Here is a 16558-nt window from a genome sequence, read left to right as displayed (position 1 = left end):
TTAAATCTGATCTGGTTTAATCTGTCGTTTGATCTATTGAATATTAATCAGGGCGACTCTGCTCTGATTTCAGGAACAAAAGAACAGAAATCTGCACAGAATACTGCTCCCTACTCAGTGTACACACACACACACACACACAAACACTATAAATACTACACACACTTACACATTAATTCTATTCTTTTTCTTTTAAACTTCTTGGTATTTTTATTTTCTTTTTTTTTCCTTTTATCTTTCTTCAAATCACCAACTTTATTTCTTCATTTTTTTTCTCATTATGTTTTATGTTAATTGTTCAGCAGGTGAATTTGAGGTGAAAGTCACCAGTCCGTGTCCCGGGGGGCGGTGGTTCTTGTTGGCGGTTGGTAGCGGCCGGATGAGGGCTGTGATTAACCGGCTGTTATCAGGGTTTTATCAGCACTGAGCACACACACACTGTGAGACGTGTACATTAGAGTTTACAGTTAAAAAATCTAACCTCTACAACTTCTTCCTAAAACACACTGAGAGAAAATAACAAAACATATAACTCAGTCCTGATTCTGGAACAGTTAAAGTGTTTAATTTATTATGTGTGGATTGTGGGAGCTGTTTGTCAACACTTTAAACAAGCAGATCTTACTGTTTTTATAAAAGGCAAAATAACAGTGTCGTAAATAGACCCAACCAAAACCACATACATGTACAGTACTGCATATAAACATCCAAACTAATATCCTCAACAAATAACTTTTACACAGCTCCTACAGACACACTGCTCTCTCTCTCTCTCTCTCTCTCTCTCTCTCTCTCAGAAACACAGTCGCACTAATCCCAGCGTGCGACAGTTTCACAGATAATCACACAGAGACAGAAATAACAGACTTCTCTCCTCCTGTTTTTCTGCTAAACGTTAATCAGATGACTCAAAAAACGGCTTCCCTTCTTCCTCCACCGGCATTTTAACCATCGGTTCCTACTGTACACCTCATGGAAGGAATCTGTAGGTGATTTAAACACACACAAACACACACACACACACAAACACACACAAACACACACACACACACACACACACAGGGGGTTTGGACACTAGGAGTTTAAGCAAATATCAATATATCTATTGATGAAGTATCACAGTGTGATGTTTTGCAATAGTGTATCAGTATCTAGATTCTGACTGGATAAAAAAATAAACAATTATTTTACTCAGAATTTGTAAATATGATTGTATGTTTTTATACTAAGCCATTTTTTTATTTAAACATCCACAATATATTTCTTTACTCACACTATTACAAGTCCTCGCCAATACACAGGCCTGACTGTACATTCCCTGTACTGTTACTGATTCTGCAGTGTGTGTCTCATGTTTTAAATATTTCTCATTCTAGTAAAAACACTCACACTGTTTGGATTCCTGAGATTGAGGCTTGTGGTCTGTGTGGGATCTCACCACTTGTTTCACAATAAATCTAAAGACCTCCAAACTCCATAAATACAAATAATGTGAGATATCAGCACTGAGGTTTCAGATAACCTTCTGGGATGTGAGAAAATAATCAGGCGGACATGAAATCTGAGTCAATTCAGGCAATTCAGGCTTGTGTAATAAAGCAGTGGTCATTCATAAATCAGGGGAATGTTAAAGACGTGTTGACACTCGGCCGAGTCAAAATACGAGACCCTGAGAGCTGAGGGTTCAGCTGGCACCCATCCAAACCCATGTTTAAAACTCGAATTATTCCAGAAATGTTTCTCGGTTCAGTAAAGCAGGAGGAATCCAGTTAAATGGAAAATCTGCTGATAGATCAACAATGGCGGTTTTGAAAACTCTTTCACCAACAATTGGAGCTCCAAGAACTCGGCCAAAATAAGTAGAAGTGTCTGGAGACTGATCTCAGGCCTGTGGAACCGTGCGCTCAGGCATGCTTAAATCTGCTACTGAATCCTGGGTACTGGAGTAACAACACAAAGCCTGAAATCTCCACTGATCCCTGGGATTAAAACAAATGTGCTTCGGGTTTCTTAAAAAACACTTTTTTACATTTTTGTAACGAGCTGTAGATTTGTGATAATATAATACACCTTTAGTACAGGGATTTTCACGTTGTTCTGAATACATAAATTCACACCCCGACGAACTGGATCACGGTTTAGTTCATTCAGACCGATACAAACGTTTTGGTTCAGACTGAAATTTGGTCCTTGCTTTTGAGTTGTGGTTTGTGGCCCCTTTCAAAAATACTTGATAAAAATATCTAGAATTTAGTGTGAAAACACCCTTAAATATTAGGTGTGAACTGAGGGGGTGGGAAATTCTCAGACCACCTATAACAGCAACTGGGCCCCCATTATTAAGAGCGTGTTGAACTTGGAAGTCGCACACTTTTTGAACATATTTTTTTTGCAAGAATCTTTTCTAGAAGTCTGAACCATCTAAAAACAGGAAAATGGTTCAGATTGATCCAGGCTGGTTCTGCCTCTTTTTGTCCAACCAAGTTGTTGTCTTTTGTTCCCTGAAAAATGTAAAAGTCTAGAACAGACAGGTCAGGTCTGAAAGCACTTGTTAGAAAGAGAGAGAGCTGTGCTGGCTCAATTCTCCACCATGTAATGGTTGCTAAACCTTGCAGGTGATGAGCTATGCTAATGCTAATAATGATAAATGTTCTATTGTTCAAAATTGACAACCACAGTCTCTCTTACAGAGATACCAATAAACACTGTCCTGATAAACGTTTACTAGATTAAACCAGCTAGCCTTGTCTGTGCTCCTGTTTTCAGAATATGATGGTAGACCCCGCTATGCTGGAGCTATGAATGCTAATAATGGCTGTAATAATGCGCATTCATTACTGTGCAGAAAGCTGTGCAGCTGCTGAAGATAAGCCTGTGCTGCGGCGTAATTATCCGTCTCAGTCGCCACAGGCCGTGAACTGGGAGGACTGGTAATCTGCCGTCCCCTGAGGCTCAGACTCGGCCTTTCTTTGTGCTTCAGAGACTAATAGACTAAACTGATAATGACCGCTGCGCCACATATGGTGCTTTTTTGTTCTCTCAAAACATTATAAATTCTGAGTCATAACCTCATTAGTCTGCTTTATTTTTACACTGGTTTTACAACGTTAAACTGACCTTTACCTAAACGTTTCAGATTAGACGACGTAATACGAATTGTTCAAGCATATCTGAAACAAACGTATTGTAAATAAACACAATGTAACTGTAACCTTTTGTCTTTTTCTGCTATAATGTAGCATTTTGTTACATTTTAACTCCAAACACTACAGACTTTATTCAGAAGCAGTATGGTGCGTTCTACTTGTGGGTGGACTGTGTGAAGACTGCTGACCTCCTCAAACAAAAGCTTGAATGTGAAGCTCTGGAATCTGAAAGATCTTACGCCCTGTTTTTGTTTCTCAGCTGTTTATTTTTATTCATGCTCCTCCAGTAGCTGATTGCACAAGTTTTGCCTGCTGTTTATCCAGAGCAACTCCAGCTACTGATCTGAAAACCCCAAACTTAGACTCAGCTGCTATCAGATATTTTGCTAAACTCAGAGGAGAAGCTTGATGGAGCTTTTTGGAGCTTTTTGAGAGTAACAGTGTGAAGTGGATCAGAATCTGGAGCAGAAGCTCTGCAGTGAGTTATGTTCTGGTGAGGGCACTGAATATGGGCGAGTTCGGGTTCTGAGGGCACAGACAGAGCCAAATGGATGGGAGATAATGTGGAACATCTGCAGAAACTTCATGGAATGCCAGGAATCTGTTTGGAGAATTGAAACGGAATGGGAATATTGAGGCTAGAGATGCTGGCATTGCTGGAATGTTGTAATAAGGGAGTGTTATTGTGTTATTGTGTCTGTGTTCTTCAGTTTGTGAGGCGGTAAAACATTGCGTAAATGTCTGGCTGGTTAAAAGCAACAGTGGATTAATTCTAAGCCTGAAGAGAAGCTCTGAGTTTGTGTTCAGACTGCCAGAACAAATCTGATTTTCCCGTATCCAGATTATTTTGATAGTCTGGACAATTGAATCAGATCCAGAGTGATGGAAGAACATCCACAAAGGTTTTAACTTTTTTACCATAAATCTGATCACAGTTTAGACATTTATCTCGACAGATCTGATTAATGTGTGATTTAGATCTGTAGGAGGGGTGGAAGAGTTTTCAGCTGAGCAGTTGATGATGATGTGAGCAGTAATTAATGAGTAGTTACTATAAAAAACACATAATTAGTAAGTAGTTCTGCAGGAAATTTGTAAGTTTCGGTAATAAATGTTGAATTTTAATAATCATTCAGTGCCATCTAATGAGTAGTAACTCAGTACTCCCAGAAAAACGTACAGTATTTTAGAAGAAAATAGTCAATACAGTTCTATACTGACTGTAATACATTACTGTAAGAATGTAATACAGTACATTAGCATCTGTAAAAAAGTGAGACGTACAGAATAACTCCTCTTTTCTTCCTGAAACTCTTTGAAAAGCGATCCTCATGTCTTCAGGAGGATTCCAGCTCTGGCTTGTTAAGAATTAAATAATTCTCTCCTTCCAGAAACCTGACAGTGATTACAGTTCAGTGCAACAAAACCACAGCTTGAAAACATAAGTGGAGAAGCTACGCTACGCTAAGATACGCTAGTGTGTTTTACTCAGTGTTTTAATGCAGATATTGTATTTCTTCAGAACCAAGAGAGTCTTTCCTCTTCTCTGTGAAGAGAGAAACGCTGATCCAGCGCTGAAGAGTTCGCTCTAGAAAAGCACTAATAATCTAATAACACACGGATGTTTTCAGACTATTTTAAAAGGAGCAACACGAGTTCTTTAGAGAGGTTCCACAGGAGAACCACAGTCTCTATAGAGAAGCACCTGGACCAGTGGAGATATGAGCTGTTTTATCTGCTCAGTGTTTTTGTAGATCTTGTTGAAGGAGGTGTTTGGTAGCAGGGGGGTGTTGAGAGCAGTATGGAGGAGGTGAGGGTCTCTGTTCCTCCCACGGCCTGAGGACGGGTCACCTCCCCTCGGCCCCAGCAGATAAAAACATCCATTCATCCGGTGTCCAGCAGACTGCTCTGCTCCTGCTGTTCTCTTCTGACACCACCATGAACTTCTGTCTTTAAAGAAGTTGCTTTTTGATGCTCGAGCAGCTTTGAAGGTTCTGTAAGTTTCAGAGAGTCCAGTTCTGCAGTTCTGTGAGATTTCAGTTCATTCAGTTCTTCCCCCACTCTCACAACGACACAACTCAAAACACAAGCTTTATGTGAATAATCACTTTAAAAATAATGATTCCTGATTGGTTCGTTCCTTGGGTTTATTTGTAATATAATTTGTATATTCAGTGGCTTGTAAAAGTATTCATCCCCCTTTGAACTTGCTGGAAGATCTCAAGTCTTTTACAGCCTCCAACAGCTTTTCTACTCCAGGATTGTTCTGTATTTATTTATCTCCATCCATCTTCCCTCCATCAACTCTGACCAGCTTCCTAAATCTGTCCCTGCTGAAGAAAAGCTTATCCCCACAGCATGATGCTGCCGCCACCATGTTTCACAGAGGGGATCAGGGTGTGTTCAGCGCTTTGCATTTAGACCAAATTTAGTCTGATCTGAGAACAGAATCTGTTCCAACCTGACTTGTAGCTACAAACTGCAAACACTTCTTACATCTTTCTTTCAACAATATTTTCCTTCTTCTACTTTTCCACAAAGAGCAGATTTTTTAAAGTCTTTTTTAAATGTATAACTGAAATGTCTCAAAATTTAATCAAAAGTATTGCAATAGGAGCTTTACCACAAAAACTCAGTGGTGTTTTTCTACCACTGAATGTAGTTCAGTCCTTTAAGAATATCTCAGTCGACACTTTTGCCCCATAAATTTAAAATGACTTTTTTTTCACAGTATTCATCATTATTTGTGGGGTAAAGCTTCTTGGGGCCGTTGGCTCAGTCTGAAGAGATACGCACATGTTTTTAGTTGTACTATTTTAGTCACATTTCACAGAGATTCTGTGCCAAACTAGCAGCATTTTCAGATAACATATTTTTGAAGACACTTTTATGCCAGCATCCACTTATCTTTAGCATTTATTTGTCAATGATGACAGTTTTATTATATTTAACGGAACACAGACAGGCAGACGATATTTTTCTGAAAAATGTTGTTCAGGCTCTTTTAGTTGTGGATCTGTGTAAAACTGTACGTGTTCTTAATAAGGGTTTTATTTGTGTTTATGTATTTTAATGTACATTATATAGAGATATAAACTTAAACATTGTTTCCCTTAAAGTTAAGGGTATTAAAAAATAGCTTACTTGCTTTTGTTGGAGTAACTGTCTCGTTTGATTTTGTATTGTACATGATGATGGTCTCCTCCTCAGCTCATATATATATGTATATATATAATGTCAAGACCTTGTATCTCCATTTTCACTTTTTCTTCACAGTGTAAATGTGACATTTGATGCTTTTTTAAAGTATTTTTTAAATCTTCAAATTTTCTTGATTGACTTCAATTAATACTTTGGGAAAACTTTTTTCAGCTCCTGTTAAGCTAATATAAGAATATACAGGCGCGAGCTCAGGGTGGGAGGATAGTTACTGTAGATATGCAGGACTCGCAGTGAAGGAAGTTCCTGTAATGCTTCTGTTTTTATGGCTGATTTTACAGTTCTGTGTGCGGAAAGCGTCCCGTTGAGGATATCACGTCTCATTTTCGGGGATTTCATGGTAAATATTTAAAGAACATTCCAGTAAAATAGCCAGTAAGAGCTGTGTGTTAGAGAGTCTGAATAGTAGTGATAACGCTGGAATGTTCTGGTTTTAGTGTGAAAATGAATGTTTGTGAAGCTGGAAGGTCTGAACTGTAGGATTTCTTTAAAGTCAAGTTTAGACGATATAAAACAGACTGAGGGTATAAATTACGCTGCAGCACCTCCAGAGAAACAGCAGGGATTTACAGTTTTACAGATTTTTTTTAAAAAGAGAGAAATTTGTTTTTACTGCAGTGGAGTAAAAGTGATCCTGTAGAGTGAAAAATGATCATTTTCATATAATGTAGTTTTAATACAGATAAGCTGAGATACTGATCCGTCACCCAGCTGAAACCTCACCGTCCACCCCAACAACCATTTACACCCAAACACACTGTCTACACACACACACACACACACACACTGTCTACACACTGTTCACACACACTGTTCACACACACACACACACACTGTCTACACACATACTGTCTACACACAAACACACACACACAATGTCTACACGCTGTCTACACACACTGTCTACACACTTTCTACACACACACACACACACACACACACACACACACACTTTATACAAGGTCTACACTGCCTATTTACCCAACACCAGCTCTAACCCTTCTGTCTTTCTGTTTTTCTTTCTCTTTCATTTTCTTTGTGTCTTTCTTTCTTTCTTTCTTTCCGTTCTGATCTAGGTCTAACTTCCTTATTTTTTTTCAGTCCCTCTTTTTGCCCTTTTCTGTCCCATCCCCAAGTTTTTCTTTCCCTTCCTTCCTTTTTTCCTTCCATCCTTCAATTATTTACTATGTAATTCTTATTTTCTCCCACACACCTTTCTTTCTTTCTTTCTTTCTTTCTTATACCCCCCTTATTGACCTCTCTCTCCCTCTCCCTCTTTTCTCTCTCGCTGATTCCAGACTCCTCCTCTTCACACACACACACACACACACACACACTTTTTACCCCTCCCCTCTACTTGCTCGTGGCGTTTTTCTCGGGAATCTGTCTGTGATGATAGAGAGAGAGTGTGTGTGTTAGGGAGAGAGAGAGGTGAGGTGAGTGAGGAGGAAGCTGGATTCTTCACCTGGACTCTTCAGCTCCTCAGGTTTGGACTCAGACTCTGATCCAGGCTGGAGGTGAGAAACTGATTCTTTATTTTTAGCTCAGATTTTACTGACTTGTTGTAACAGGATTTACAGGAGTTTCAGTCTGAGAGTTTAAAGCTTTACTCTGATCTTTAGATCTGAATTAGACAGTTTTACAGGTTTAATATTAAATATGTGATTCATTCTGAAATGATGTAGAGATTAAATGTCTAGATCTGTCAGAATAACTGATTGAGTCTGGTTGATAAATTATAGTCATTAATGATATTATTGTCATTTTAAAACTGTTTAATGCCACTTATATAATGATTATGTTTTAGATACTGTGATAAAAATTTAAATATATCCTAAAGAAAAAAATATGAATAGTTTGAAACACCAGCTCATATATATTAATGGACTATTATTGATGTATAGGTTGATAAAAATGAAAGTTCATGTCTGTAAATTTTGTACGATAATTCTATAATGGAGTTATTATGACAGTGTTCTATAGCTGCATATTTCCACTATTATTATAAAGCCTTTTATGTCCAAAATATTAAAGTTATAAATAGTTTTGTGTTAATCTGTTCTGCATAGAATCACAGAAAAACTGAGAGCAATGTTTATTAATATTTATGTAAGCAGAAGATTTTGTCATTTTGTGTTGTTTTATAATTTCTCGGCTTAAACTAAAAAATACAGTAAGGGCATAATTTCCATCAATTTAATTTACCTTAGAATAGAACCCTGTGGGACTCCTAACAGTGTGCTAAACTAAACGATACCACTTAATTCAGCTTTCTGAGTAAAGATGAGTAATAGAATAATTGTCATGTGGTTTAAGGGAATCACCCATTCACCCTTAAACCACAGAAGCCCCATAAAATCAGTCATAAATATAAATATTACACTTAAAGGAGCTTTTGAGATCTCTTTTTATGAAATGACAAATCTAGAGTAATTATATTACAAATACAATACAAAATTTGGACATATATTATCTGTTATCTTTTACTTAACAAGAAGTGCCTATTAATGTAAAATGAGCGGGAATGTGGATTTTTTGCATATATAAGGATTTTATTTATAATAAAATTAAATTGGGAAAATGATATAAAATATTATTTAATTCTAGTGTTTAAATATACATTGTTCTTTAAAGGGATTTTATTATCATTACATTAATGGAATAAATTGGTCTTAAAATAGCAATAATATAATTTGTTATAATTACTTCAGAGACAATATATTGTCCAAACGAATTATTGTGAAAGATCTGATCCCTTCTTTGCAGCAAAGCATAGCTGTAAATAAAAACACGTATCTCCATATCTGTTCTTTATTGTTAATTTACATTATTTAAACCAGGAGCTGCCCTTTACTTTATATAAAAAAATCATGATTTTCAGTTACTATTTTACAGATTTTTATAGTTTTAGGACAGCAGTACTATAAAGTAGGTGTCAGATAGCAGCGTATTGTCAAAATAATTAAATGTAAACATTTTCCAGACAATACTGAACAAATACTTTAATGCTTTAAGACTGAAAACACAGATACTCTACCCTGACCAGAAACATCACCAGACCTATAGCTGATAACCTGCACCCCAAAATCCTCAGAAACGCTTTGAATATTAGAGTTACAGGGGATGGATTATCACAGAGCATCACTGCCTCCATCCAAATCCAGCCCAGGTTTTACTGGTATGTTACACATTAATTATTTAGGATGAACCCGATAAACAGTCCAGAGTTGCTCAAATCATCTAAATTATATAAATTATATAAATCATCACTTCCTTCTGAGTGCAACTCTTTCTTTGGAGGATGAGAGTAAGAACACACACTCTACACTAATACTGGCAGAAACACTGGAAACTCTTACTCTAAACTGAGGTGGAAGTGTCCTGTTCTCTGCTGTAAAGTGTCCTGATGGAGGTGCTGATCTTCTCAGTTCTCCTTTATTAAAGCTGAGGATGAGGAGCTCCTGCAGGATCTGAATCACTTTAACTCCGACTCTTCCTGCAGAAAGCAGCAGATTTCCTGTGGGAGCGAATCGTCTGCATGGTTTTCTCTCTGAGTTGGTTTATGGGTTTAATGCTTTCTCTTCTGTTACGTCCTGATCTGAATGATACGGAGATTAAGCTTCATGTGTTTAATGATCCTCTGTTTATTTATGTCTGAGTGCTGAAGACTAAAAGAGTCAAAATAATGTACATAAATAAATGAAATTTGTGGAAGACAGTAAGAAATTAATGTATCCAACAGACCCAGCCTTACAGAGTCTGTTTTGACATCCCATAATAATAATAATAATAATAATAATAATAATAATAATAATAATAATAATAATAATAATATGAAGAAGAACTAGATTTTAAAAATATTTTTAAAAGGTTGCACCGGTTAAATGAAGCCTATTTCCTGCTAGGCGGTTAGTAAGTGATAGTGTTGTATGGTTACCCTGGTGGGTACTTTGGTGTTGCTTGGTGGTTGCTGTGGTATCCCAAAATAGCTGCTGTAATGTACAAGTCAGGTTTGGACACCTTAAATTCAGAGTTTATTCATTATTTTAAAATGTTCTGTATTGTAGATTAATTCTAAACTCATCCAAACCATGAAGAAAAAAAAAGTAAAAAAAAGTGTTAAGGCAGAATATGTTTTATATTTTAGATTCTTTCAGTTTTGAACATCTCTGCTGGATTTTCTCAGTCAGTTTTATGAGGGAGAGTCTCCTGGAATTCAGGCTTTCAGTTAACAGCTGTGCTGAACTCATCAAGAGTTAATTACTTGAATTTCTTGTCTCTTAATGTAAAGTTTGAGAGCATCAGTTAAAGTAAAGTAGTGAAGAGGTAGAGTTACAGGTATACAGTGAATAGTGAATTCAAAAATGACAAATTTAAATTTGGTTAAAAAGTGAAAATGTTGCCAAATTTTGCAACAGTTATGCAACAGGGAATTTTGTTAGACACACAGACACACACACACACACACACACACACACATTATACAGAGTTAAGCGGGGTGTGAGAGCCTGACCTTGCTTTCTGATTGGGCAGCTCTTCTTATCTCCTTTTGAAGGTTAAAGCCCCGAGGTGTGTTTTCCTCTTCTGATTCCATGTCGGTGTGTGTGTGTATAATATGTGTGTGTGTGTGTGTATAATGTGTGTGTGTGTGTATAATGTGTGTGTGTATATGAATCACAAAGCAGCGTGGTTGATAAGAGCCGTGTCAGTTATGGCAGCTGGCCGGTTCTCATGTTTAGCCGTAGCAGAGGAAGCTAATGTGTGAGAGGAACCGGAGTGATGGTGAGAGGAGGAGAGAAAAAACTGAAAACACAGGAGCTCCACTGACTGAATGCAATCTAGACAGACACCAACAGTCAGACGTTCATCGCTATCTTGGCAGTAAATAGTTAACAGACGCAAACTCTTGCTTGTTACGCCCGTCGGCAGCCATGCAAACTTTTACATCAACATTAAACAGAATGAACGATTGTTGAATGGTCAGTTGAACATGTCCAGGTAGCTGCACCCCTGAAATAGCAATGCACCAAAATCAGGTCACCTGACTTTTAAATGGAAAGACAAGTAAAGCTCTGATTGGTTTACTATTGGGAACAGAATGTTTTCATGACCACAGAGTGTAAGAAAAAACAGACCTATTCTTCGCCAACAGCCAACAGCAGATGATTGTGAGGCATTTTCCTGCCCTGTCATCCTCCTGATGAAAAGCATCCTCCATTTTGACCCCTCCAATACCCCCCCCCCTCCACCACTCCACCCCTCCATAGCTGTTGAGATGATGAGCTTCAGAGAAGGTGTCAGAAAGGAATGCTGCTGGTTTCTCTGCTGCTGCTGTGGTGGAGTGTGTGTGTTTTGTTGGGGGGGAAGAGCTTTAATGAGGGGGTTAGCGGTGCTGCTAAACCACAGGCTGGTCAGGGTGGTTGAGCTGGTTTGATGAATGGACTTGCGGCTGTAAATCAGCCGGTGGAAAGGAGATCTGGATTCCTCACGCTGCTGATGTCACTGCTGTCGTTCCTGAAACAGATCCAGACTTGAACGGCGGAGCTGCAGACAGATGTTCAGCTTCCAGATATGCTCTTTTCCTCTCTCTGATAGTTGTTATCTCTGCCTTTTATGTGTTTGGCCATAAACACAGCCCATAATAGTCTGTTGGTCAATCGAGAGCACTACTAAATGGTTCAGACCTCTTCAGAGATCTTTATATGACTTCACTGTGACAGAATTACTCATGAATTTACTGAGTGTTTGAGATGAAAGACAGATTCCTGATTTTTCTGTTTTTGTGGAATTCTTCATTTTTACAGAGTCTTTCTGGGGTCTAAGATGCACATTCTTGGCTCCAGTAGAGGCTGCAGTCGATTGTAAATCCCCAGAATTTGATATCTTGATGGTGTTGAGGGATGCAACCGTTTAAATCTTTTTCTCACTCCTTTTTCACTGTAATGCTGATAATATTTCAGGAATTCTGAAAGCGCTGTTGGCAGGGCTAGTGGTAAATTGCTTCACATCTATAACCACAAGTTTATAACCCTGGAATCATTCATTCATGGTGCAGCAGAGAAAATGGATTATGTGTCAGAGAGCTGCAGACTGTAATATCCCGCGCCCATTCCATTCCACTGTGTTCTTCACTGGGAACAAGAGATGATACATAACTTTCAAATCTTATTTTTTGGGGTTGGAGATAAGAAAACACATTATTATAGGAATACTATAACAGTGCCAGTACCACTACAATTCTACAATTCACAATACCAGTTAAATACCACTACAAAAAAAATAACAAATTAAATACATCTATTTCAACAAAGTCTCTTGTCTGTTCACATGGAAAAATCAAACCAGACACCGTTGGTCACAATCATTACTACCTGCTGCACTGTCCACCATGGGTTGTAATGCCTTATATAAGATATTCCTGCTACACATGTAACATTACAGATTGAGGAATGTTAAATATCTGCACAACTTTAGAAATGGAACGTCCCATCTATCAGACCTCACTCAAACACTGATAATTCATTTTTTGTCATTTGAAATGAACTAATCAGACTTTATTGTTCTTCATTGCAGGTGAATCTGTTCTTCCTGTTGGACGGACCAGCCTGTCCAGATGTTTAAATATGATAAAAACAGCAGGGTTTGGCTTCACACTAAGACTCTTCTGGACATTCCTTGTGACTAGTGTTAAACTATAGACCAGACATGGAGGCTCTATCCATGGCAACTTTAGAGGGACAGCCAACCTCAGCCTCAGCAATGCCAGTGTCCACCAATAGGAAATGTCCTGAGCAGGGGACAGTGACGGACACGGCTGAGGATACAAGTGAGCCCATAAGGAATGTTTTAATTGGGAATGGTGAAACTTCAGCATCCCAGAAGCAAGAAACTTTGAACCATGCTGTGGAGAATGAAGCTTCTGGTGAGAAACATTTCTCGGACCATAACCCCAGTGATCCAGCACATGCAAAATATCAAACTATCGAGGCTAAAGTCGATTCAACACCAAATATTTCCACTCAAACCAAGGATTACAAACCCAAAATGGGAGCTACTGGGATTGAGAAGGTGTTTAAAAGTCTAGGATCATCTGTGAGAAGAGAAACTGGTCATAATGGTTGTTGTCATGGAACAGACTTTGTATGTCTGTTAAAAACAGACCAGTGTTGCATCTCAGATGATCCTGCAGTAAATGGGCGTGTTCCTGCAGTTAACTGTAGAAGTCCATGTTTGGTTTGTTCTTCAGTAATTCGCTCCCCATCAGACTCTTCTTCAGTTCCAGTGAACTCCAGCCTGTCTGGTAGCTCCTCACTCGCCACTGTACCAAGTAATGGAGCAGCAGAACTTCCTCGAATCATCAAACACAAGCCCAGTTCCATCACTTTTGCAGATTACACCTGCCTTTTAACTCCAAACCGGGACGTTCAGGAAAGTTCTGACTCGCTTGTTTCTTCTGAGGAGGAGGAGGAGGAGGAGGAGGAAGAGGAGGAGGAGGAGGAAGATGATAACGTCTTCACAGAGATGTCTCAATGCAGGGAGATTTTCCCAAACTCTAGAAGAAGGAGGAGAGGAGGAAGGAGGAGAGGAACTGGTGAAGAAAACACAGCAAGGTTTAGGATCACTGGATATGAAGCAGAAGAAGAAAGCAGCAGCAGAGAGGTGAGATACCAAAATCTGAATTACAGCTTAAACAGTTCAGTGTGGTTTGAGGAAACAGTAACTGCTGTGATCAGTAAAAGGGATTTAGGGCAGAAACAGACAGGATTTTAAGCCCTCTAGCTTAAATCTAGCTGATTGGTTTGCTTGCCCTGTTGTAGTGGTACCTTAATATTTTAAAATGTTTTTATATCATGGATGATGTTCAATATCATTCAGTGAATCACAAATCTCAAACAAACAAGAAGGAATCAGATCACTGCAGGATTCGGTACAAGACCAGACCAGACCTCGATCATGTTTAATCAATGAGCTGCAGTTTCCCTGAAGCTCTTCTGAGCTCATTAGCATGCTGATAGAGTCGTTCTGAAGTAAACAGGAACCTGGAGGAAGTGTAGAGCTAACCTCTGATCCAGAGGAATTCAGGATCCGTCTGCTTTCTCTCCAAAACTAAAGCCGCTGTTTTTAACAGTGAACTCAGCCCTCTGTTATTTACTCTGCGTTTAGCTGCAGATCCTCCAGGAAGATTTGGGTCTTTCTACCAACCCCTCGTCTGACCCATCAGTCAGTGACCTTTCACCCCATTCTCCCTGTTTTTACTGGCGCTTAAAAAAGCATCATCTGGAGGTTTATGAAGCTGCTGGTGTATTTAGCTGTTCAGGATTTGGGGAATAAATCTGGTAAAATAGTTAAAATACCAGGAATTTTAAAAGCTTTAGTAACACTTTAGTATAAAACAATTTTTGTGTAAAACTGAAAAAGTTGGGTAATATTTGTGTTGTCAGTATTAAAGATCGCAGGAGCAGAGGGAGCCGATGCTGCTCTGTGGTGTTTATGGTGATCTAAGATCCAAAAGGACTCTAAACATATTTAAAATGGGATCTATGTGTTAAATGAATTATTATGAATTATGTGTAACATTGTGTAACAGATTCAGAGCTTTAATATTAAAAACAGCACTGCTGTGATTCACCAGTACCAGACAAACACACACTAACGCCCCCCCATATCAGTGTCACTGCAGCTCTGTGTGGTCCTGTGGGGTCCTGTTGGGTCCTGACCACTCAAGATCAGGGTAAAAGTATAAAAAATACAAACGCAAAAAACATTTACAAACAAAACATAATCCAGTAAATTATTAATTTATCCAGAGTTAAAGTGGGAGAGGCAGAGCTGGAGGAACAGTAGAACATGCTGGACCAATAATACTGAAGGATTAGAAACATGTGATTATTGTAATGCGACTCATTTTAGGTTTCAGGTGAAGCTGATTTCAGTCTCTGCTGGTTTTGTTCGTTCCTGAAAACTGAAGTTGTTTCTTTTATAAAGGAGAAATCAACCATCAAACTCTTTACACAACAAGCTGAGAAATCTCCTGCAAAACAACACAAACACAAACACACAGAGTCCCAAACAAACACAAACAAAACCCACTTCTTAGAGATTCTTCATTCCAGTCTTTTGGCAGAAGTTTTATCAAATCAGACCTGTGATGAAACGATGAGCTGATCAGCTGATCAGTATTTCAGGATTCTGCTTAAAGAATTCTACAGAAGATCAGTGGAGGAAAACACAGTGAAACACCTCGGAAACCTTAACCTGGAGTCAAATACTGATCACTGTTTCAGAGCCACCTGGAGCTACCTGAGGTTATACACCTGAGGTTATACACCTGAGGTTATACACCTGTCTCAGTGTAGGGCTCAAACCAATCACCTCCTGCTTCAGAGCCACAGAGCTCCATGTTCCATTAATCGATCATTTCTTTATCCAAATAGGAAAATTCTCTCCATTTTACAATAAAAGCTTAGTTTTGTAACATTGATACCAGATAAATGAACACTTTAAATAAAGTGGTTTTATTTATTGTGGAACACGGGAATCTTATGTTAATGGTAACAGAACTACAGTGTGTTTAATGATTTAAAGATCTTAGTCATTTCATAAAATAAGGCCAAAATAACTCAAAGGTGTATGTATATATTGTATATACGGTTGTCTTATTAAACAACTATAGTGTGAATTTACTTGGATATATTTAAAGCTTTCTCTCCTCTCTCTTGGTTTGTGGATGATTTCAGGTGTGAAGGAATTCTGTACCTTTCGCTGATACTTTGACCTTGTTTGGCCTCGTTCACACTTAAGAAATACCAGCGTGAATCAGTCAGTCCGTCAGTCCATCAGTGTCTGACGGGGGTTAGAATGAAGGAGTAACACAGTGACCTTCAGAGATCATAAATGATGCTGTTCTTATAAAAAAATACCTTCAGATTCATTGGCATCTTTAGTATATCCTCAAATATTAACTTCTGAATCTTTAAAACAAATAATTATTTTCAGTTAAAAAAAAGAAATCTATAAGGGGCAGATACTTTTCATGGAACTCTATGGGACAGTGATTAAGAGTATATACTTTACATAAACATTAAAATGCTGTTTAATCCAAGACTAGACTTTAGTCTCTGTCTAAGAATCAGCTCTCAGGCTTTAGGGATGCAGCTCTGCTTAATCACCATCTGAGGGCGCTCTTCTCAAAC

At 38.4% G+C, this 16558-nt stretch overlaps 1 protein-coding gene across 2 annotated transcripts in view; it reads left to right on the top strand.

Moving 5' to 3' along the window:
* Window positions 1-7748: 7748 nt before the first annotated feature.
* Window positions 7749-16558, top strand: part of stard13b (StAR-related lipid transfer (START) domain containing 13b) — an 80083-nt gene continuing 71273 nt past the window's right edge. For both annotated transcript variants that reach the window (XM_049466937.1, XM_049466936.1), the window contains exons 1-2: window positions 7749-7882; window positions 12939-14024. In XM_049466937.1, coding sequence (XP_049322894.1) covers window positions 13071-14024 — 954 coding nt within the window. In that variant the 5' untranslated portion in view covers window positions 7749-7882; window positions 12939-13070. The remainder of the gene's footprint in view (window positions 7883-12938; window positions 14025-16558) is intronic.

Source organism: Astyanax mexicanus, chromosome 18 (assembly GCF_023375975.1).
Source record: "Astyanax mexicanus isolate ESR-SI-001 chromosome 18, AstMex3_surface, whole genome shotgun sequence".
NCBI lineage: Eukaryota > Metazoa > Chordata > Actinopteri > Characiformes > Acestrorhamphidae > Astyanax > Astyanax mexicanus.
This window is presented reverse-complemented; position numbering and strand designations above follow the sequence as displayed.